At 41.8% G+C, this 23968-nt stretch overlaps 1 protein-coding gene across 1 annotated transcript; it reads right to left on the bottom strand.

Moving 5' to 3' along the window:
- Nucleotides 1-6463: 6463 nt before the first annotated feature.
- LOC112101686 (C-type lectin domain family 1 member A-like) lies at nucleotides 6464-23645 on the bottom strand (the record flags this gene model as incomplete). The annotated part of the gene is made up of 6 exons (XM_026647072.1): nucleotides 23555-23645; nucleotides 11634-11732; nucleotides 10844-10987; nucleotides 9112-9266; nucleotides 6961-7076; nucleotides 6464-6577 (listed from the first exon to the last, which is right to left on the bottom strand). Coding segments are annotated over exons 1-6 (719 nt in total), but the record flags the coding sequence as incomplete, so codon positions are not given.
- Nucleotides 23646-23968: the final 323 nt, after the last annotated feature.

Below are 23968 nucleotides of genomic sequence, written 5' to 3'. Positions count from 1 at the left end.
TAGAATCACAGAAGATTAGGGTTGGAGAGACCTCAGGAGGTCATCTAGTCCAACCCCAATGAAATCATCCAAGCCAGGCTTTGTCAAGCCGTGCCTTAAAAACCTCTAAGGATGAAGATTCCACCACCTCCCTAGGTAACCCATTCCAGTGCTTCACCACCCTCCTAGTGAAATAGCTTTTCCTAATATCCAACCTACACCTCCCCCACTGCAATTTGAGACCATTGCTCCTTGTTCTGTCATCTGCCACCACTGAGAACAGACCAGCTCCATCCTCTTTGGAAACCTCTTCAGGTAGTTGAAGGCTGCTATAAAATCTCCCCTCACTCTCCTCTTCTGCAGGCTAAATAAGCCCAGTTCCCACAGTCTCTCCTCATAAGTCATGTGCCCCATCACCCTAATCATTTTTATTGCCCTCCGCTGGACTCTCTCCAATTTGTCCACATCCTTTCTGTAGTGGGGGGCCCAAAACTGGAATCAGTACTCTACATGTGGCCTCACCAGTGTTGAATAGAGGGGAATAATCACTTCCCTAGATCTGCTGGCAACGCTCCTACTAATGCTGCACAATATGCTCTTAGCCTTCTTAGCAACAAGGGCATACTCTTGATTCATATCCAGCTTCTTATCCACTGTAATCCCCAGGTCCTTTTCTCCAGAACCGTTGCTGAGCCAGTCGATCCCCAGCCTGTAGTGGTGCATGGGATTCTTCCATCCTAAGTGCAGGACTCTGCACTTGTCCTTGTTGAACCTCATCAGATTTCTTTTGGCCCAATCCTTCAATTTGTCTAGGTCACTCTGGACCCTATCCCTATCCTCCAGCATAGTTACCTCTCCCCCCAGCTTAGTGTCATCCACAAACTTGCTGAGGGTGCAATCCATCCCAATATCCAGATCATTCCTCATGATGTTGAACAAAACCGGCCCCAGGACCAACCCCTGGGGCAGTTTGCTTGATACCAGCTGCCAACTAGACATGGAGCCTTTGATCACTACTCGTTGAGCCCGACGATCTAGCCAGATTTCTATCCACTTTATAATCCATTCATCCAATCCATAATTTTTTAACTTGCTGGCAAGAATACTGTGGGAGACCGTATCAAAAGCTTTGCAAAAGTCAAGGTAGATCACGTCCACTGCTTTCCCCATATCCACAGAGCCAGTTATCTCATCATAGAAGACAATTAGGTTGGTCAGGCATGACTTGCCCTTGGTGAATCCATGTTGACTGTTCCTGATCACCTTCCTCTCCTCCAAGTGCTTCAAAACTGATTCCTTGAGGACCTGCTCCATCACTTTTCTGGGGACTAAGTTAAGGCTGACTGGTCTGTAGTTCCCCAGATTCTCTTTCTTCCCTTTTTTTTTTTTTTAAAAAGATGGGCACCATATTTGCCTTCTTCCAATCGTCCGGGACATCCCCCGTTCGCCATGAGTTTTCAAAGATAATGGCCAATGGCTCTGCAATCACATCAGCCAACTCCCTCAGCACTCTCCGGTGCATTGCATCTAGCCCCATGGACTGATCTGGTAGCCGTGTTCAGGAACTGCATGCCAGATTGGGTCCTTCAGGTGAGTTCATGCAAAATATGAAGTTGCAGAACTACTGTCGCTGAAAGAAGTCTCTGTACCAGATGACCAGAAGGTAGCTACTGTAATGGCAGTCCTTAAAAATGGCTCCAGAAGAGGTCCTGGTAAGGTCCTCTCATGAATCAGTAATGGGTTAAAAGACAGGAAACAAAGGGTAGGAATGAATGGTCACTTTTCAGAATGGAGAGAGGTAAATAGCGGGGTCCTCCAGGGATCTGAACTGTGTCTAATGCTGTTCAACATATTCGTGAGTGATCTGGGAAAAAGGAGTAAACAGTGAAGTGGCAAAATTTGCAGACAAAAGAAGATTACCCAAGATAGTTAAGTCCAAAGCAGACTGGGAAGAGTTACAAAGGGATCTCACAAAAAAGTGTGTGACTGGACAACACAATGGCAGATGAAATTGAACATTTATATAATGAACTACACTTATATAATGATGGGTTCTAAATTAGCTGTTGCCATCCAAGAAAGATTTGGGAATCATTCTGGATAGTTCTCTGAAAACTCCATCTTAATGTGCAACAGTGATAAAAATGTCTAACAGAATGTTAGGAAGTATTAGGAAAGGGATAGAAAATAAGAAAATATCATGATGTCACTATATAAATCCATGGTCCATGTACACCTTGAATTCTGTGTCTATTCTGGTTTCCCCATTTCAAAAAAGATGTAGTGGAACTAGGGCTGTCAATTAATCTTCGTTAACTCACACGATTAACTCAAAAAATAATCTTGATTTAAAAAATTGTGATTAATAGCAGTTTTAATTGCACTGTTAAACATTAGAATACCATTTAAATATTTTGGATGTTTTCCATATTTTCAAATATATATTGATTTCAATTACAACACAGAATACAAAGTGTACAGTGCTCACTTTGTAGTATTTTTTATTAAAAATATTTGCACTGTAAAAATTATAAAGAAATAGTATTTTTCAGTTCACCTTGTACAAGTACTGTAGTGCAATCTCTTGATCATGAAAGTGCAACTTACAAAAGTAGATTTTTGTTACATAATTGCACTCGAAAACAAAACAATGTAAAACTTTAGAGCCTACAAGTCGACTTAGTCCTACTTCTTGTTCCACCAATCATTCAGACAAACAAATTTGTTTACATTTACAGGAGATAATGCTGCCCTCTTCTTATTTACAATGTCACCTAAAAGTGAGAACAGGCATTCACATGGCACTTTTGTAGCCAGCATTGCAAGGTATTGTGACAAGATGGCGGATGTAGTATGGTGGGTCCTGCGCTTTTCTTGGTGGGGGCTAAGATGCCACCCCTTGCCCCTACTCTTGGGGCACCGAGGGCCCCACTAGTGGCCCAGGAAGGTAGTAAAGGAGAGAAGCGGGGGAGGGGTCTGGGTTTGCTCCTTATTCGGAGCCCCAGCCCCTCTCAACCCCTGCAGGTTTTTACCCTCTTCCCCCTTGGGTGGAGTACCTTCAGTCCTTAAATGCTAGGGGAGGGAGTCTCCCTGCTGGGGCAGGGTCTCTATTACTCTGGTTTTCTGATCTTCCAAGTCTCACAGCACACCTCCAAGCTCCAGTCCTCTCTCCTTCCTCCTTCTCCCCTGACTACCTGAAGCAGGGGGTTTTATTAGGTTGCTAACAGGGCCTTAATTGACTACAGGTGCTCCAATTAACCTGTAGCAGCCCTCCCTAGTCTACAGGGAACCACACCTTAGTTAGAGGGGAAGTATATAAGCCCTAGGCTACCACTTTCCCACTGCTCCCTGGCCCTCCTGTATCACAGTATTTACATGCCAGATATGCTAAATATTTGTATGCCCCTTCATGCTTTGGCCACCATTCCAGAGGACATGCTTCCATGCTGATGAGACTCATTAAAAATAATAATGCATTAATTAAATTTGTGACTGAACTCCTTGGGGGAGAATTGTACGTCTCCTGCTCTGTTTTACTCGCATTCTGACATATATTTCATATTATAGCAGTCTGGGATGATGACCCAGTACATGTTGTTTGCTTTAAGAACACTTTCACTGCAGATTTGACAAAATGCAAAGAAGGAACTGATGTTAGATTTCTAAAGATAGCTACTGCACTCGGCCCAGGATTTAAGAATCTGAAGTACCTTCCAAAATCTGAGAGGGACGAGGTGTGGAGCATGCTTTCAGAAGTCTTAAAAGAGCAACACTCCAATGTGGAAACTACAGAACCTGAACCACCAAAAAAGAAAATCAAACATCTGCTGGTGGCCTCTTACTCAGATCATGAAAATGAACATGCACTGGTCCACACTGCTTTTGATTATTATCGAGCAGAACTCGTCATCAGCATGGACACATGTCCTCTGGAATGGTGGTTGAAGCATTGAAGCGACGTATGAATCTTTAGCGCATCTAGCACGTAAATATCTTGCAATGCTGGCTACGAGAGTGCCATGCGAATGCCTGGTCTCACTTTCAGGTGACATTGTAAATAAGAAACGAGCAGCATTATCTCCTGTAAATGGAAACAAATGTGTTTGTCTGAGCGATTGGCAGAACAAGAAGTAGGGCTGAGGGGACTTGTAGTCTCTTAAATATTACATTGCATTAAAAATAAAACAATTTCTTTTTTACATAATTCTACATTTGTATTTCAACTTTCATGATAAGGAGATTGCATTACAGTACTTTTATTAGGTGAATTGAAAATTACTATTTTGTTTTTTCAGTGCAAATATTTGTAATACAAATAAATATAAAGTGAGCACTGTACACTTTGTATTCTGTGTTGTAACTGAAATCCATATACATTTTAAAATATGGAAAACATCCAAAATATTTACATGGTTTTCTATTATTGTTTAATTGTGCGCTTAATTGTGATTATTTTTTTTAATTGCTTGACAGCCCTAAGTGGAACTGGAAAAGGTTTAGAGAAGGGTTTGACCAAATACGCTGCTGTATTCACACCATACACACTATTGTAATAATCTTTGTACAAAGTATACCTTGTAAGGTATTATCTGAAAACCCATAATTTGCTGGTCAGTGTTGTCCTGGTAAAATATGTGTGGTAACATTATATGTGAAGTTATAAGATTCCCCTGTAGCCTGTTATTAACACATGTTCGAAACAATGCATCCTTGCCCAGGCAGGAGCTAGGTCTGTCCTGAACAAAGGAAGGATCGTGTGCTAGCCTTAATTTGCATTTAAGCAGTAAATAGAGTCATCAAACTGGAAGGGGAAACAAAGGAAGTTCGAACAGGTGAAAAAGCACAGGAAACATCCTTCCACACAGACTCTGTCTCCTGGGTCTCAGCTGGAAATGTTTTTCAAGAGGGGGACTGAAATTATAAAAAGGAGGAACAAACACCCTAAGGGACCACTCGCTCTCTCCCTGCCCATCACATTCTCAGCCCTGGACAAGACAAAGGAAGCAGCCTCTCTGAGGAGGGGGTCTTGACCTGAAGAGTTTGATCAGTAACATTGCTGGAAGGATGTGGTGAGAGATTTGGATTGAATCTAATATAGTTTGTTAAGTTAGTCACTAGTAAATGTTTTATATTTATTTTTCTTATAACCATTTCTGACTTTTAAGCCTCATTACTTCTGCTCAATTACAATTGATCTCTTTATAGTTAATAAACTTGTTTTACAGTTTTATCTAATCCAGCGTGATTAGCTTGAAGTGTTTGGATAACTATTTAAGATAATAAGATAGCATATTATTCTCTTAAAGGAATAACAGACTTAATTTTTTTTTTTTTTTTTTTTTTTTTTTTACTGTTCAGGAGAGGGCTGGTCAGTAGAGTACATATATTTCGGGGGGGGGGGTGAAATTTGAGACTCGGGGGAGGGTGTTGGGATCACTCTGCAGAATACCCAAAACTGGTGAGAACCAAGGTGTGTCTGGCTGGCTGCAGCACACACAGTGACTTAAATGCTTGAGGCTGTTTATGAGCAGTCCAGGTTGGAGACTACAGCAGCAAGGTATTGTAAAGGGCACCCCAGGTTACACAGCAGAGGTGACACAGCCACCCACTAGTCTGAATTGTACCCCAGTAGGTCACAAAGGGCAAGAAGGATGATGAAGGGTATGGAACAGCTTCCATACCAGGAGAGACTAAAGATTCGGGTTGTTCATCATAGAAAAGAGAGAATTAAGGGGAAGAGGGATATGATTAAGGTTTCCAGCTAAGAATGAGCAGAGGGCTAGGCACCTTAGGTGCCTGTCTCTGCGAGAAGGGCGGGGTTTGCACACACTTCTCATCAGCATCTCCCATTGGCTAGCTTATGCAGTTCCCTGCCTAGGGTGCTGGCTTTTGTAAGCCCAATTATAAGGTCCCTGTGTCTCCATATATTTTAAATAAGAGTCTAGAAACCTATCTCAGACTTCAGGAATCACAGTGGTTTTCTAGGCACCTCAAAGTTAGGTGCTGTGACACTGAGCCATCCCTAACTCCTTTTGTGCATCCAGGCCCTAGAGAATCTAATGTTCTGAAGCATCATGCCGTGGGCTTCTAATCACAAGATGTGACCAAAAAGGTCTTTATCTCTAATTTTTCTGGTTCATTGATATGCCTGAAGTTCCTAGTTTCAATTTGGCACCTGTTACACATTTCAGAACTGGACTCCTAGATTTTGGGTGTTATCAAGTGCAGTACTTGGTTGCTGATAGTAGCTTATTTTTAATAGTTACTTTCTAAGACTCTTTCCAGTTAATGGTTCTTGATTTTCATCACTGAACCCTGGGGAGAAAAGAAGCCGGAAGTTCTGGCTTAGTGGCTAATGAAATACCCATTTGAATCCCTGTTGTGAGAAGTCTGAAAAACAAAAATATGCACAAGAAAACAGAATCACTAGTAAATGTTATCTCATACTGATAGAGCCAATTTCCGTTTGGTAATGTCGCTGTACCTTAGTTTGACAGCTGCTTTCTCACAGATCCAGAAATGCTTCTCTGTGCAGTGGTCATTATAAATTTTTCCACTATATAGGCAGCCACAATTATAGGATGAATACAAGTCAATCCTAGAAAATAAAGCATCATTTTATTATGTTTTGACATTGGCACTCTGTGCATGTATTCAGGGCACTCTGTATTTGCCAGTTTCCTTGGAGTAAGTAATGTGCATGGGCCCTACAACTGATTCAGATTACTTTCCTGTACATGAGAGCTCATCTCTGCCAGCCAGTGCGTTGTGAGGTCAGTGTCAACGCTCCACTGCTCTGTGCCCACTCCCTCCTCACCCACACAGGACAGGGATTAGCAGCCCTACAGAAGCTGCTATTGCCCCTGTGCTTCTAGTCACAACGCAGACGGACAGCGCAGGAAAGTAAGTGGGCACCATCCGTCTCCTCTGTACAAGCACCCAGGACAGGCCGCAATTTGGTGCTAAATATTTATAACTTACCAATCTTCTTTCTGTGTCAAAAGAGCGGAGCCATCTGTCCAATACCAGCTGTTCTCTCCAGATTTGTGTAAACCAATCCAATAATATTGGGAATTCTCTCTTGGAGGTACATGGTTCTGTGAAGAAATCACCACATTATTTCCCTAAAGAAGCCAAGTTCTTATGTGTATAATTGTATAGGTTAAAAAATAACAAATGTGAGTCAGCAACAGAAGAAATTCTGGACAGTGGCATAGCATCCACCCTTCCTGATTTGTATTACAGGACTGTTCAAGTGTCTCAGACTATTGAAATGTTGCAGGGAGGATTTAAGAGTCACCTCTCTAGCACCAGCGGCCAGATTTTTAAAGGTATTTAGGTGCCTAAAGATGCAGATAGGCACCTAGTGGGATTTTAAAAGTGCCTAGCTTCCACTAAAATCAATGGCAGTTAAGTGCCTAGGCACTTTTAAAATCCCTCTAGATGTCTCTCTGTACCTTCAGGCACCTAACTAAGTGAAAGCAGATAGGCAGAGCTCTTTGAATGCAGAGCTTTACTACCCATTAGTCTTTACTCTGATTTCAAAATCAACAAGGAGTCTGGTGGCACCTTAAAGACTAACAGATTTATTTGGGCATAAGCTTTTGTGGGTAAAAACCTCACTTCTTCAGATGCAGATGTGAGGTTTTTACCCACGAAAGCTTATGCCCAAATAAATCTGTTAGTCTTTAAGGTGCCACCAGACTCCTTGTCGTTTTTGTAGATACAGACTAACACGGCTACCCCCTGATATGTGATTTCAAAATATGTTTTGACTGGATCACAGGATGAGATGTAACCAGACACATTAACTATCTCTATGATGGTGTCATGAGCAATTCCTGAGATGTGCCCCAAATGTTCCTGCTATTTCCTTTCCTCATATGCAATTTCCATCCCAGCCTTATTCTCTGTTCTTCCTTCTGTCTCCAAAGAGCCTGACTTAGCTAGCCAGGACAGCACATTGTTGTAACCGATCTGGCAAGCTGTAAATAATATGGGAGTAACAGGATTCCATGGGAATTTTGCTCCCTAAAAAAAAAATTAAAAAAAAAAAAATGACAATCAGGATAACCCAGTCAGATGTTTTCCTGGGTCAGGGAATTGCAGCTGAGGTCCAGGAGTGTCTAGCTGTGTCATGGGCCATACTGGTGCCAGTGGTCTTCCAATACCTGACCAGTGAGGCAGAGACAGAAGCTCTCTCTTCTCTTTCCCCCTTTGTATGTGTTTGTCATATTTTCTTTTAAGCAAATACAGGATTGGAAATTAATGACAGAACTGAAGATCTGAGAGCTCCCGCTTAAAAAAGACTTTGCCACCCCTTCACCTCCTCCACACACACATTCTGTGGATGTTTTTTGAGAGACTTTTAAGGAAGGGAATAAGACAAAGGGAATAAGAGACGTTTTGTAGAATGAAGAAGTGCTTGGTGGTTGTGTTTGCAATTAATAGATGATGAAAAGGAATTTCTTGTGTAATGCTGTACAAAGAAAGTTAGATCCTGACAACAAATTACAGTTAATATGGAGTCAGAAGAAAGTAACAAAATGGATAACTTTTTAACATCCTAAACCTAATCCAGTCCTCACAACATATGCCTAGCAATAGGAGATACGGGGTCTGGTTCCTTATTGTCCTGCACATTGTGTTGTTATTTACACCAGGATAAAATGGGTATAATACCTACCAGATCAGAGTGCTGGCATTTGATGACCACTTTATTCCAGTGTAAATGAAGACACAAATTTCAGGACTATGGTGAATCCAACTCTGTGGAAGTGTGGAAATTCTTCCCTTGAATCCCTCAAGGAACCCAGAAGAGCAGGAAAAATGTTATCCACAAAGCACTGATCCAGCCTCCTCCTGAAAGCAGCCAGAAGGGAGTACTAGGGAGTACTCCCTGTGGAAAACCCACTGTTCGTAACCACAGCAGGATCTGAGAGACTTGTGTCTATTCTACTAATACCCCCTGGCAGTAAGTTCCAAATGTGACTGACAGATTTACTGTCCTCTGCACTGTTCCACACTTTGGGGATACTGAGAGCTGTAGTAACCAAAATGCAATTTATCTTGGAGGGACTTCTGAGAAATTAATTAAAGTTAAAATAAAACAGGCTGGGAGAGGGACCCTACCAGCTTATGCCTGTGTTTTAGCATGAGAAAGGTGGAATTCTGTAAGGAACAGAACCTCTGGCTCTCTTCCCATGACCTCTTCTGCGTTGATATGTAGAAACAGGTGTCACCTCCCATCCATTGCCAGTTTGCAGGGCAGAGCGTACAACTGGATCCTACAAAAGAGAGAAATTGTCTTTATTTCTCATCCTAAGCAGTTCAGTGGAGAATACAGGAGCTGAAGTCATGGGTTTGAGTGGGTATAGAAGTTGTAGAGTTGTAATGGATGTGACACTAATCCTTCGTGGGCCAAACTGGAGAATCTCATTAGCCTGTGTGAAATGAGTTGCTGAGTCTCAGTTCTGTTACAGTATGACATGATCTCCATTGAGAAGTGGTGGATTTTTCATTGCTGAGAAATTTAAACCGCAGGAGTAGAGAACGTTGTTATCAGGAGTCATCAAGTCATGCTGCTACACGTAGTCTTACAAGTTCTGTTCCTCATCATATGAGCAGTGTGTAGTCTTTGAAGAAATACTATGTTGTTAATTTTGTGAGTGAGGTTCTTTTTGATTCCCTTGTGTACTGCTGGCATGAAAGCTGATGTCCCTTCACCATGTCAGGCCAATGAGCCTTTGGCTTCCCATGTCTTAGACAACCAACCTCCATTGGGCAATAGAGCCAGTATCTGAAGTTCATAAATAAGTCATTTCCCCCACTTCTCCAGGGTTTTAGGCACCACAATCAAACACCCTGATGATCTTTTCACCCCTGCTTATTTTTTTACTGGTTTGAAATCCAACTCCCCAATTCCATCCTGGAGGTTCCATAGCGAATTCACTATAGGAGCCATCAATATTGCTCCTTAATTGACTAAAAAGGGCACCACTGCATAGAGCTAAGTAAATAATTGAGGAGGGGAGGGGGGGTTGCTCAGCATCTGAAGCAAAAAAAAAAAACTAAAAAAAGAAGTTCAGTATGTTTCAAATCAGTACAGAACTCTTTCTCGCTGAAACAAATTCACGCGGGTCAAATGAAACCAAATTTCAAAATGAAAGGTTATTTAGAAATGAAATGTTGAAATGGTTCATTTCAAAAATGTCAAAATGAACCATTTTGACTTAGTTGAATTTTTTCCTTATTTTTTATTTAGTGGAATTCTATCCAGCGTCACAAATAATTTTGCTCTCCACTTTGGACATTTACTATTCTCTAAAAACATTGCCTAGCTTGATGCTGAGTCACACGAAGTACTCTTGCTTCCCCACTGACTGAACATGCTGCTTCTTTTGCAATTCATTATCTTGTCCCAATCCCAGAAGGAGTGAATGAAAATTGAACCTTAATTCTCCACACTGTTCTGCAGACCACTAAGCAACATCTTGAGTGAACAGTTACCATCTGATGCTGTTCTATGGCCCATGTGAAATCAGTTGGTTAGCAAAAATCCAGTTACTAGGAGGTAGCCGGTGTCAACATCACAAAAGCACCACAATAACTAGCATTAATTGTCTGCTTTCTTAGCAATTTCATCACAGAAGAAAAGGATTGAATGAATCATGAAGAAGGAATTCCCTTGTATCTCACCTCTCCACTAATTGCATACACTTAGTTGTGTCCCTTTCAATGCAAGGGCAGAGTTAATGAATAGGGATGTTATGAGAAGCGGATGGGGGAATTGTACAACCCTTGCCCAACCTTATCTATTCTGGAATAAAGGACAGGAGTTCATTTGCATAACAATCCTATTTACCATTATTCTCATTATTTTCCTCTCCTTTAAGACACAAATGATCTTTCATGTCTTGCAGCCTTTTTGAAAAATTTGTTTGCAGAGTTTCCTGGTTCCTCATGAGGTTCCCAAATTGTTTCTGGAAGTCATTGGAAACCTGAAAAACTGAAATTCACAAAAGCATTTTCCATTCTCATAATTTACAAATCAAAATTATTCCTGTCTCTGTCCTCTTAATTTTAGTGATTCCATTCATCTGGTTTAAATGTTGTGTCTTATTTAATGTAGGAAAGATTAGAAGTGACATCACAGATTCAGTGTAATTTTTTTTCTATTAAAAACAATATAAAATGAGCTGGCTTGTTAATGGGGTACAGAGCCTTTCACCTTTTTGTCACCAATGTGTATCCAATGCAGGTCAGTATTAACCAAAAGACATCCCTCCTGAGGAGTGTGCAGTGTGAAATGAGTTAGTGGATGTCACCCCAGTTCCTAATGGGACAGGTTTCCACATCACAAAAACCACCACCATAAATGGCACAAGAAGGCTTCTCTTTGGCAATTTAAGCAGAGGCCAAGGAGTGAATGGGCTACAGAGATTGTCACTTGTAGCATTAATACTACTCTGGAGCAGAGCCAAGGTAAAAGTATATTAATTCGTGAGAATGTGTCTGGGAAACTTGCATTATCACTGCCCATGCTGTATCTTTGCAACAGTTAAATCATGAACTTCAGACTAGAAAGGATGGATGTCAATCTGGCATCTTTTACAAGCACCAAATTAATTAATAAATAAAATAGTGATACTTACACACAATGCCCAGGGCTAACATCCCTAGCAGCAATGCCAAGCACAGTATGAGGAAAGTCAAGGCAGCCAGACGCCATGTGGAGGATGAAGAGTGGAGCGCTGGAGGAACAGCAGAATAAAGTCCAGACCAGTAATATATATATATATATATATATATACACACACACACACACACACACACTTAGTGCTTTAACAGGGCCAGTTTCACAAAGCTGAAAACAATTATGAGCCAAATCAGGTGGGAAGAAGAATGTAATCTGAAAAAATGTGAATTGGGAATCTTTTAACACTTAACTAGATGCCCAAAAAGTCACAATCCCACAAAAAAGGCTGTGCTGGTTAAAAAGCCAATCTGGGTTATAAGACAATTGAAGGCAGCTGTAAAAATATATTACACACACACACACACACACACACACACACACACACATTCACAAAATGGAATAAAGGGGAAGTTGATAGTAATGAATATAAATCATTATGAAATAGTGTATCCCTGTGTTCACACCCTACACATTATTGTAATAAGATTTATACAAAATATGCCTTGTGAGACTGTGACGGGTTGGACCCCCCGCTTCCAGGATGCCACCTGATGTGTTGGGGTTCCACTGAGCCCACCCGTTCTACCAGTCTGGGCTGCCTCACCATGTCCTGTTGCACACACACAGGTAGGGACACACCCAGGTGTAGAATTACACAGAGTCTGCAATCAGCTCTGTGTGGGAAGCCTCAGCTCAGGGAATTTACCAGCACTCTGGTTCACACACCCTCTGGAATTTAAACCCAAAATTATATTGTCTTGCTCTGTATAAAGATCTATATAGCGTAAGCTCATTAAATTCTCCCCCTCCCTTAATGTAGAAATGAAATTCACCTCCCCCCATTATGAATTGCATAAACTGGGTTTTAGAATAAACACAAACAAGTTTATTAACTACAAAAGGTAAATTTTAGTGATTATAAGAGATAGCAAACAGAACAAAGTAGATTACTTAGCAAATAAAACAAAACATGCAAACTAGGCTTAATACATTAAAGAAATTGGCTATAAATAGTAATTTCTCACCCTAAATGTTGTTTTATGCACGTTGCAGAGTTTCTTGAAGGTAAACTGCACTGCTTGCAGCTTAACTCTCCAGGTATACCCTCCACAGGCTGACCTTTCTCGCATGGGCTCAGCCCCTACCTCCCCCAGCTTAGCTCCTTTGTTTCTTCAGGTGTTTTCAGCATTCTTCCTTCTTGGGCAGTGGAGAAGAGCCTAGATTAACTCACTCCCCAGCCTTAAATAGGATTTGCATATGGCAGGAATCCTTTGTTTCCCAGGTTGACCCTCACCCCCTTCCCATGGAAAAGTCCCAGCATTTCAAGATGGAATCCTGTAGCAGGTGACATGATCACATGACCCTGCAGTGTCAAAGCATCATCCCAGGAGACTTCTCAGGAAGGAGGGAGATTAGTATTTTCAAAGTCCTATTGTCCTTCCTAATGGCCCATCCAGGCTGTTTGCATACTGTCTGGTGGGCGTTCCCCCAGTTGAAAACACAGTTATAATCATTACATAGTCAATATTTCTAACTTCAGTTACAGAAATGATACATGCATACAAATTGGGTAATCATGTTGAGTAAATAATAACCTCTCCAATGATACCTCACATGACCCATCTTGCATAAAAATATCTTAGCTATGACATATTCATATCATAACAATATTTGTATGAAGAATATTGGGGTGTAATGTCCCAGATAAATTATTAAAAAACTCATAATTTGCTGATCAATAATATCAATGCAAAGTGAAGTTATAAACATAAGATGAGATCATGACTAAAATTATGTTTTCCAGGGAAGTCTGAGGAGTGGGCAAACCAGTTCCTTAGAGACAAAGGACAAGCTGACCCCTCAGCCAGATGTAAACAAGGCTAATGGACCATTGCCTACTAAGTGGCCATTCTTTGCTGGGAAAGGGGGCAGGGACAAATAATCTACATCTAAGTAAATAAATAGCATGGAGTTTCCTTCCACACAGACTGCCTGTTGCCTTGCTCCCAGCTGGAAATTCTTCTCAAAGAGGGGACAGGATTATAAAATGAAGGGGCAGACACCCCAAGGCACCCATTCTCCTTCCTCTCTTTCTATCAATTCACTGAACAAGAAGGAACAATGGAAGCAGCCATTACATAGAAGAAAGGGTTCTGACCTAAGAAGTTTGTCCAGTAAGACTTTTGGGAGCAAATGGGGACAGAAACTTTGCTTTGAATTTAACATAGTTTGTTAAGTTAGGCACTAGTGTTTTATCTTTATTTTTCTTGTAATTGTTTCTGACTTTTATGCTTCATTACATATATTCACTTAAAATCTCTCTCTTTGTAGTTAATAAACTTGTTTTATTGTTTTATCTAACCCAGTGTGTTTAAATCAATATGTCTGGGAAACTCCATTTGGGATAACAAAATTTGTGCATATAATTTATCTTAATAAAATGATGGACTTTATATTCATAGATTCATAGATTCTAGGACTGGAAGGGACCTCAAGAGGTCATCGAGTCCAGTCCCCTGCCCGCATGGCAGGACCAAATACTGTCTAGACCATCCCTGATAGACATTTATCTAACCTACTCTTAAATATCTCCAGAGATGGAGATTCCACAACCTCCCTAGGCAATCTATTCCAGTGTTTAACCACCCTGACAGTTAGGAACTTTTTCCTAATGTCCAACCTAGACCTCCCTTGCTGCAGTTTAAACCCATTGCTTCTTGTTCTATCCTTAGAGGCTAAGGTGAACAAGTTTTCTCCCTCCTCCTTATGACACCCTTTTAAATACCTGAAAACTGCTATCATGTCCCCTCTCAGTCTTCTCTGTTCCAAACTAAACAAATCCAATTCTTTCAGCCTTCCTTCATAGGTCATGTTCTCAAGACCTTTAATCATTCTTGTTGCTCTTCTCTGGACCCTTTCCAATTTCTCCACATCTTTCTTGAAATGCGGTGCCCAGAACTGGACACAATACTCCAGCTGAGGCCTAACCAGAGCAGAGTAGAGCGGAAGAATGACTTCTCGTGTCTTGCTCACAACACACCTGTTAATACATCCCAGAATCATGTTTGCTTTTTTTGCAACAGCATCACACTGTTGACTCATATTTAGCTTGTGGTCCACTATAACCCCTAGATCCCTTTTTGCCGTACTCCTTCCTAGACAGTCTCTTCCCATTCTGTATGTGTGAAACTGATTTTTTCTTCCTAAGTGGAGCACTTTGCATTTGTCTTTGTTAAACTTCATCCTGTTTAACTCAGACCATTTCTCCAATTTGTCCTGATCATTTTGAATTATGACCCTGTCCTCCAAAGCAGTTGCCATCCCTCCCAGTTTGGTATCATCCGCAAACTTAATAAGCATACTTTCTATGCCAATATCTAAGTCGTTGATGAAGATATTGAACAGAGCCGATCCCAAAACAGACCCCTGTGGTACCCCACTCATTATGCCTTTCCAGCAGGATTGGGAACCATTAATAACAACTCTCTGAGTACGGTTATCCAGCCAGTTATGCACCCACCTTATAGTAGCCCCATCTAAATTGTATTTGCCTAGTTTATCGATAAGAATATCATGCAAGACCGTATCAAATGCCTTACTAAAGTCTAGGTATACCACATCCACAGCTTCACCCTTATCCACAAGACTCGTTATCCTATCAAAGAAAGCTATCAGATTGGTTTGACATGATTTGTTCTTTACAAATCCATGCTGGCTGTTCCCTATCACCTTACCACCTTCCAAGTGTTTGCAGATGATTTCCTTAATTACTTGCTCCATTATCTTCCCTGGCACAGAAGTTAAACTAACTGGTCTGTAGTTTCCTGGGTTGCTTTTATTTCTATTTTTTATTTCCATTGTTTAGGACAGGGCTGGGCAGTACAGAACATATATTTCTGGGGGGAAATCTAGGCTTGGGGGTGTGCTGGGGTCACCCTGCAATATAATCAAGATGTGACTAGCTGGCTGAAACACACCCATAGACATAGCTGTGAGTGATTGAATGCTGGAGTCTGTTTGTGAGCAGTCCTGACCGGAGGCTACGGTAGCAAATTGTAAAGGGAAGCCCAGGTTAGAGGCCAGGAGTGACACAGCTACTCATTACTCTGGATTCTACACTGGGTATGTCACAATCAGAAGTTAGGAATTCCAGGAAATTGATAATGGATTATAAGGTGGATAGAAAGCTGGCTAGATCATCGGGCTCAACGGGTAGTGATCAATGGCTCCATGTCTAGTTGGCAACCGATATCAAGTGGAATGCCCCAGGGGTCAGTCCTGAGGCTGATTTTGTTCAACATCTTCATTAATGATCTGGATGATGGGATGGATTGCACCCTCAGCAAGTTCGCGGATGACACTAAGCTGGGGGGAGAAGTAGACACACTGGAAGGTAAGGATAGGGTCCAGAGTGACCTAGAAAAATTGGAGGATTGGGCCAAAAGAAAACTGATGCAGTTCAACAAGGACAAGTGCAGAGTCCTGCACTTAGGACGGAAGAATCCCATGCACTGCTACAGGCTGGGGACTGACTGGCTAAGCTGCAGTTCTGGAGAAAAGGACCTGGCAATTACAGTAGATGAGAAGCTGGATATGAGTCAGCAGTGTGCCCTTGTTGCCAAGAAGGCTAATGGCATATTGGGCTGCATTAATAGGAACATTTCCAGCAGATCGAGGAAAGTGATTATTCCCCTCAATTTGGCACTGGTGAGGCCACATCTGGAGTATTACATCTGGTTTTGGGCCCCCACCAAAGAAAGATGTGGACAAATTGGAGAGAGTCCAGCAGAGGGCAACAAAAATGATTAGGGGGTTCGGGCACATGACCTACAGGGAGAGGCTGATGGAACTGGGGTTATTTAGTCTGCAGAAGAGAAGAGTGAAGAGGGATTTGATAGCATCCTTCACCAACCTAAAGGGGGGTTCCAAAGAGGATGGAGTTAGGCTGTTCTCAGTGGTGGCAGATGACAGAACAAGGAGCAATGGTCTCAAGTAGCAGTGGGGGAAGTGTAGGTTGGATATTAGGAAAAACGATTTCATTAGGAGAGTGATGAAGCATTGGAATGGGTTACCTAGGGAGATGGTGGAATCTTCATCCTTAGAGGTTTTTAAGGCCTGGCTTGGCAAAGCTCTGGCTGGGATGATTTAGTTAGGGTTGGACCAACCCGGTTGGTCCTGCTTTGAGCAGGGGGTTGGACTAGATGATCTCATGAGGTCTCTTCCAACCCTGATAGTCTATGATTCTATGAAGCCATGGGACACAAGTAGAAATCTATGGCAGCAGAGTTAATGACAGTGAGAAGAAGTTTTTTTTTCAATATATTAAGAACAATATGAACTCTGACAATGGTATGGGTCCATTGCTAGATGGAAATGGTAGAATTATCAATAATAATGCAGAATAGGCAGAAGTGTTCAATAAATATTTGTGTTCTGTGTTTGAGGAAGAAAACGGGTGATGCAGTCTCATCATATCGTGGTGATATCACTCTTTCCATTCCACTTGTATCTCTGGAGAATGTTAAACAGGCTACTAAAGTTAGAACATCTTAAAATCAGCAGGTCCAGATAACTTGCATTCAAGAGTTTTAAAAAAGCTGACCATTGCTCAGAGTAATGAGGAAGTTCCAGAAAAGTGGAAGAAACTAATGCTATGCCAACTTTTAAAAAGAGTAAACAGGATGACCCAGATAATTATAAACCTATCAGCCTGCCATCAGTTCTTGGCAAGATAATGGAGTATCTGATATGGGACTCGATCAATAATGAACTAAAGGACATTAATATAATTAATGCAAATCAGCATGGGTTTATGGAAAATAGAACTGGTCAAACGAACTTGATTTTTTTTTTAAATGAGATTACAAGTTTGGTTGATAAAAATAATAGGATTGATATAATGCACTTTGCCTTCTGTAAAGCATTTGACTTGGTGCCACACGGCATTTTGTTAAAAAAACTAGAATGATATAAAATTAACATGACACACATTAAATGGATTAACAACTGGCTAACAAATAGGTCTCAAAATGTAACTAAATGGGCAATTGTCATCAAGTGGGTCTGTTTCCAGTGGGGACCCACAGGAAATAGGCCCTATGCTATATAACATTTATATCAATGTCCTGGAAGAAAATATCAAATCATCACTGATGAAGTTTGCAGATGATACAAAAAGTTGGGGAGTGGTAAATAATGTAGCGGGTGGGTCACTAATTCAGAGTGGGCTAGATAGCTTAGTAAACTGGATACAAGCAAACAATATGTGTTTTAATATGGCTAAATGTATCATCTGGGAACAAAGAATGCAGACCATACTTTGATGATGAGGGACTTTGTCCTGGGAAGCAGTGACTCTGAAAAAGGTTTGGGCGTGGTGGTTGATGATCAACTGAACACAACCTACCAGTGTGATTCTGTGGCCAAATGAGCTAATGCAACCCTGGGGCCATAAACAGAGGAATCTCGAGTAGGAGTAGGGAAGTTATTTTACATCTATATTTGGTGCTGGTGAGACTGCTGCTGGAATACTGTGTCTAGTTCTAGTTCCCACAGTTCAGAGAAAAGCCATGAGAATGATTAAAGGATTAGAAAACCTGCTCAAGCTATTTAGCTTAACAAAGAGGAGGTTAATGGGGACTTGATTTCAGGCTATAACTATCTACATGTGGAACAAATATTTAATAATGGGCTCTTCAATCTAGCAGAGAAAGGAACAACATGATTCAATGGTTGGAAGATTAATCTAGACAAATTCAGCAAAAACATTGAGGAGTCTTTGTGGCACCTTAGAGACTAACACATTTATGCCCAAATAAATCTGTTAGTCTCTAAGGTGCCACAAAGACTCCTCATTGCTTTTGCTGATACAGACTAACACGGCTACCCCTCTTAGACAAATTCAGACTAGGAATAAGGCATACATTTTTAATGGTAGCATAATGAACCATAGGAACAATTTACCCAGGGTTGCAGTGAATTCTCCATCACTGACAACTTTTAAATCAGGATTGGATGTGTTTCTAAAAGATCTGCTCTAGGAATTCTTTTGGGGATGTTCTATGTCCTGTGCTATACAGGAGGAAAGACTAGATGACCACAACGGTCCCACCTGGCTTTAGAATCTATAAATCTATGAAAACCAACAGTGCATTTAGTGTCTAAAAGCTGTGTGTCCTGGAAATGCTTTATTTTGCTGCTTTTTCCCCCACTTTGTGGGTATGTGAGAAACCAAGACACTGAGCCAGCTTCTAATCCCGAGTGGTGAGAGGTCTGCTTGGAAAGGGCTGCAGCTACACAAGGTTCCAAGAGACTCTTTTCCACTGCAGGGGCTACAGATGGTCAGCACAGACCCCAGAGTGGGTGGGCTCCCCACTGCAATCTGTCTCCAGAGCTCCTGTGGGGCCCTATGTAGAGATGAATGCTAGAAACATTACCTGCCCTCACCAGGGTAAATCCTTCACAGGCCACAGCAGCAGCCCTTGCTGGTGAAGGAAGTTGTCATTTGCCCTATCTATACATGTGAGGATGAATGAAGCCCCCTGTGTATTATTACATAACAGTTCAGACTTGGCTTAATTTCTTGTATCGTCTCCTTATCGGTCAACACCATGGCTATGGAGGAAACAAGAAGTCCATCTACTGCCAGCATTGGTATCTCCTCCAACCAATAGTCATTTGCCTCCTTCTCTTCCAGAAATGGCATGTCCTTCCTCATCATCAGCTTACCTCCCCTTTCTATGATACCATTAGCCCCCCTCTCTCTCCAGATACCATCCAGTCCCCCTTAAGTGGTGTTTGTTCTTCTTAAATGACAATCTTTGTAATGGCAAAATATTTTAGAAGTGGGGTTTCAACAGAAAGGATGTAAAGAGTGAACAAAAGGGTAGAAAATGAAAGCAGAATTCCCTAAACAGAACAAAGGGTTAGAAATGTATATGAAAAAGAATATCAACTTTTGTGACACTAGCTAGGGTAAAATTACAAGACTATTGATCCTCATACTTCAGGGAATAAATGATCACCAGCTAGGTTCAGGAAGGTTAGTACCACATAGTGGTGGTTGCTATTTTGCTGCCTTATATAAGTTGTATTCTTTTAATCTGCTTTAGTGAGTTCAATGTAATGTTCCACTAATTATGCTATTTGATAACAGCTAGGAAATAAAGAAAAATCAAATTATAAAGATTTTAACTTGCTAATATCTCCAGCTCCCAGAAATGGATGTTTACACAGACATCACAAATGGAATAAGGTGTGAAACCCTTTTGGAGAGAACCAAGATGTTACAACTCAATTTTATAAACTCTTTGATTGGATAATATGCACTTGAACCAGATCCTCAGCTGGAGTAAATTGGAATGATCCACTGAAGTCAGAATAGTGACACCAGGTTTTGACCAGTTCTAGCTACAAGTGAGTTAACTCCCCAATTAATTATAATCCAGTTCCAATTTGGAGTGTGTATGGGACAGTAACTGTGTGCCCAGTTCATATTAACACTTTGCATAAGTCCAAGGATGGAGCACAGACTGAAGACCCTGTTAAATCCAGGTTAGTTCCCATCTTCACTTCAAAATAGAATGTTGTTTTAACCAGTCTTGTAAATGGGACTCCCTACATGGTTGTTTTTGTAATGTAGACAGGTTCATGACCCACATGCTCTGAGAGAGAGCCTGGCCCTGTGAAAAAAAGGCAACATGCTGTAGTGGAAAGAAACAAAAGGACTTTCTGAAACATAACAGTTTTCATCTTACTTAGCCAACATCCCATGTAATTAACTGCAAGTGTGTTTTTAGTCTAGCTGTATTTCTAGTCTCCTTATTGAACCAGGTCCCTGTCACCCTGGCCTGCCTGCTTTGTGCTGCTCTGGAAATGCAAAACAGGAAGAACGTCTACTTAACAATCTATATGGGAATCCGCAGGATAGGGAAATCCCTGGCTGGAATAGCCAACTCCATACCACCTAGCCATAACATAAAGCAGGTGTCTAGGACATGGCTGAGGAAGGGGACATGGCAAGAGTGCCCCTGCACTCCAGTGATCACCACTTGTGAAGGAGCCCCTTGGGCACTGTTGCAGCCAGGCATAATTTAAAGCAGGCCTGAGGCTGCTCTAAATTATGCCGAGGGATGAGTCAGCCTGTAAGCATGTGTCTTCATCTCTAGGACACAGCTGATGCCTAGATCCAACATTGCAGAGGACTTTGGCTCTCATACCACCTCTGGTGACTACTTCTTTGGCTGCAATGGCCAGTCCCAGCCAATATCTTCTCCCTACCCCCCCCCCCCCCCCCCCCCCACTTTTTTCCCCCCCCCCCCCCCCCCCCCCATCTAGGTCTTCTGTAGCTCAGCCCTCTGGCCAGGTCACATAAGAGTTCACCTTCTTCCAGAGTAGCACAAACAACCTCAAACTGATCCTTAAACTAATAGCCCTTCTGCTTCTCTCAACTTCTCTGTAGTTCCCTTGTTTGCCTTTGCATAGGGCTTTCCCTGCAGGCACCTAACCTGCCTCTGTATTGTTCTTCTGCCATTGTACCCTGTCTGTTAAACCTTATCCCAGCGCTTCTCTTTGCCAGAGAGAGCTGCCTCCTCTGCACTCTCTTCCCCTAAGTGAGCTCCCTCAGTCTACTTATAAGGCCTAGCTCCACCTACTCTGGCTGGGAGGCAAATAGTTAATCACCCCCAGGTGTGGAGCTGACTAATTGGGGGTTCTTTCCCTTACCTTGCAGATGATGGGGGTTAAGCCCCATCACACAACCCCAGGATTAGCAAACAGCAAAGGTGTCTTGAACTCCCTTTTATCTTCTCCCCCTTAGCTGCACTGAATGGAGCTTTGGCACAGCTGAAGATCTGGCCCCATTTGTTTACTTTGCAATTTTTCTTTTTACTCTCTACCCAAGGCAAAATAAACATTGCTTATATTAAAGATACCTATGGCTCCACTTCTCTTCCCACATGCATTGGTGCAAATCAGGATTAACCCCACTGAATTCAATGCAATTAGACTGCTGGAAAGACAGAACACAGTCAAGTTCCTGGAAGTGATTATGTTAGGTGTTGGACTGCTTTTCCTGGGCACACTGAAGAGAAGGAAGTTCACTTTAAATCTCAGAGGAGACTGGGTTGGGAATGAGGGAACAGACCCAAAGAGTGGCAATGCCTTCCTCCAAAGATGCTGCAAAGAAGCTGGCTGCAATAGGTGTGTGCCCAGAGAGCATTGAAAGATCTGTGTGCCTGCTTACAACATCTTCCCAGAGCCAGACTATTAAATCTTCCTTTAAAGCTTTTGACATTGGTCAGTATCAGAAACAGGATTTCTTTCTTTTTCTTTCTCTTTCCAGGCTTAGGTTCTGGGCACTTTACAATACTTAGATGGCCCAGATCCTTCACTGTGCTGTGACTAGGGTGACCAGATAGCAAGTGTGAAAAATCGGGACGAGGGGAGGGGAAATGGGTGTGTGTGTGTGTGTGTGTGTGTGTGTGTGTAAGTAATAAAGTCCTATCTAAGACAAAACCCCTAATAATCAGGACAATCCTGATAAAATCGGGACATCTGGTCACCCTAGCTGTGACCCCTATGCACAGCACCTTTGGGACACAGTGGCATAGCGGACCCAGGAGGATCATACCAGTGTAGTAGCTCTGCTGTCAAGTCCCCTCCCTATGGCTGGTGTAAAGCTGTGGCTCTGGAAAAGAAGGCACAGCTAGAGCTTCCCTGAACTCTGGAGATCCCCAACTGCTGTAATGACCATTTATGGCCACTAGCAGTGGACGCAAGTTGGAGCAGCCTTCAGACTGCTCTAATTTATACCAAAGGACTAGCCTGTATGTAAAGACAAAATAACCTAACACCTTCCCTAGCGAGGTACAGCCCCAAGTTGGAGCATAAAGGCATCACAACTGGTGCTCTCAGAAATTTAAGCAAAAAAAGAGGAAAGTGGTTTTCAGTTTGATTCACTTGGGATCCGCGGTTTCCTTAGCTGAATACAAATCCTGCTGCAGAGGACAGGATGGGGGTTTGTGGTCTGAACTGGTCAGGGAGCCAGAGCAAACAAAAGACCAGGTTTGTGAGTGTTTTATTTAAATAGTCTCTCATTCATTGTTTCAGGGAAAGGTTCCATTAATCAGGTTTGTTTTTTGAGGAATGTTTTTCTTACACTTACTAATCTGCTCTTGGTGTATTTTTTTTAAAGTGACCTATGACAATTTGAAGTGTTTCCCCCTTCTCTGGCTGTGTTTACCCTCTCACATGGAGATGCCACAAATGCTCTATACCCTGAAAGCAAGTTATCATTTGTCACCAAATGTTACAACCTCCCATGAGAAAGAAGCAACCTGGAGCCTGTCAGACATGAAAGAGAACAAAGATTCTCGTTTCCCCATGGACCAGAGTTTGGCAACTGTAAAATTCTAACCTAGGGCCACATCATCCCATGGATAATTCTACAGAAATCCCCACCGAATTCATTATGAACTGATGGCACAATATGTCCTCAAGACTGTCAGACTCTACACTAGAGCCTGATCCTCAAACACTTACTACCTTTCACATGCTCATTCCCATGGGTAGTCCTATTAAAGTCAATAGGACTACTCATGGTAGTAAGTACTACTTTCAGCAATTAGTGTTCGCAGGATTGGGTCCCTATATAATAAAATGATATGGGGAGGGACATCTCCCTAAATGCTTTGAACAGCATTGTGCATGCTTCTCCACTAATCACAATAAAACAGGACAAATTCACCACTGGTGTGACTCTACTGAGAAGGATGGGGTTAAAGGAGTGAATTTGGCCCATTCTGTCTAAGATTAGGTTGAGAGCACTTCCCAACCAAGCTACTTTAAGAACAACTAAAAAGCCCATAGAAATTGTACCTTTTTCCTCGGGAGTGGGAGGCTTTGGGATATTTTCCAGTGCATAAGATTTATTAAATTCCAGATCCGCATATGTTATTTCTTCTGTCATAGCTGGTGAAGAGAGAAGCTTATATTTCAAGTCAAAAAATTGTAGCACTTTTGAGGTTCTGCAGCTGTTGAGTGATGGAAAAGATCTGCCGTTTTAGAGAGGGCTCCTTTTTAATGCAATACAAATGAGGCAACTCGGATATCAGAAAAGAGCAGCCCAGAACTTCCTATAACAGGATGTTATGAAAGAAAAATGTTCCCTTTTGATGGAGAAATTGTGCCTCTTTCTTTCTTCCTCTGCCTCCCTTCTCGCCTATCTGCCCTCCACTTGTTTCTCTCTGCAACTGCTGAAGAAAACACAGCCCTGTCTGTGTAAATTCTGTG

This window comes from Terrapene carolina, unplaced genomic scaffold (genome assembly GCF_002925995.2).
Source record: "Terrapene carolina triunguis isolate 2854851 unplaced genomic scaffold, T_m_triunguis-2.0 Scaffold51060, whole genome shotgun sequence".
NCBI classification, from domain to species: Eukaryota; Metazoa; Chordata; order Testudines; family Emydidae; genus Terrapene; species Terrapene triunguis.
The sequence above is the reverse complement of the archived record's forward strand: the minus strand, read 5'-3'. Positions and strand labels throughout refer to the sequence as shown.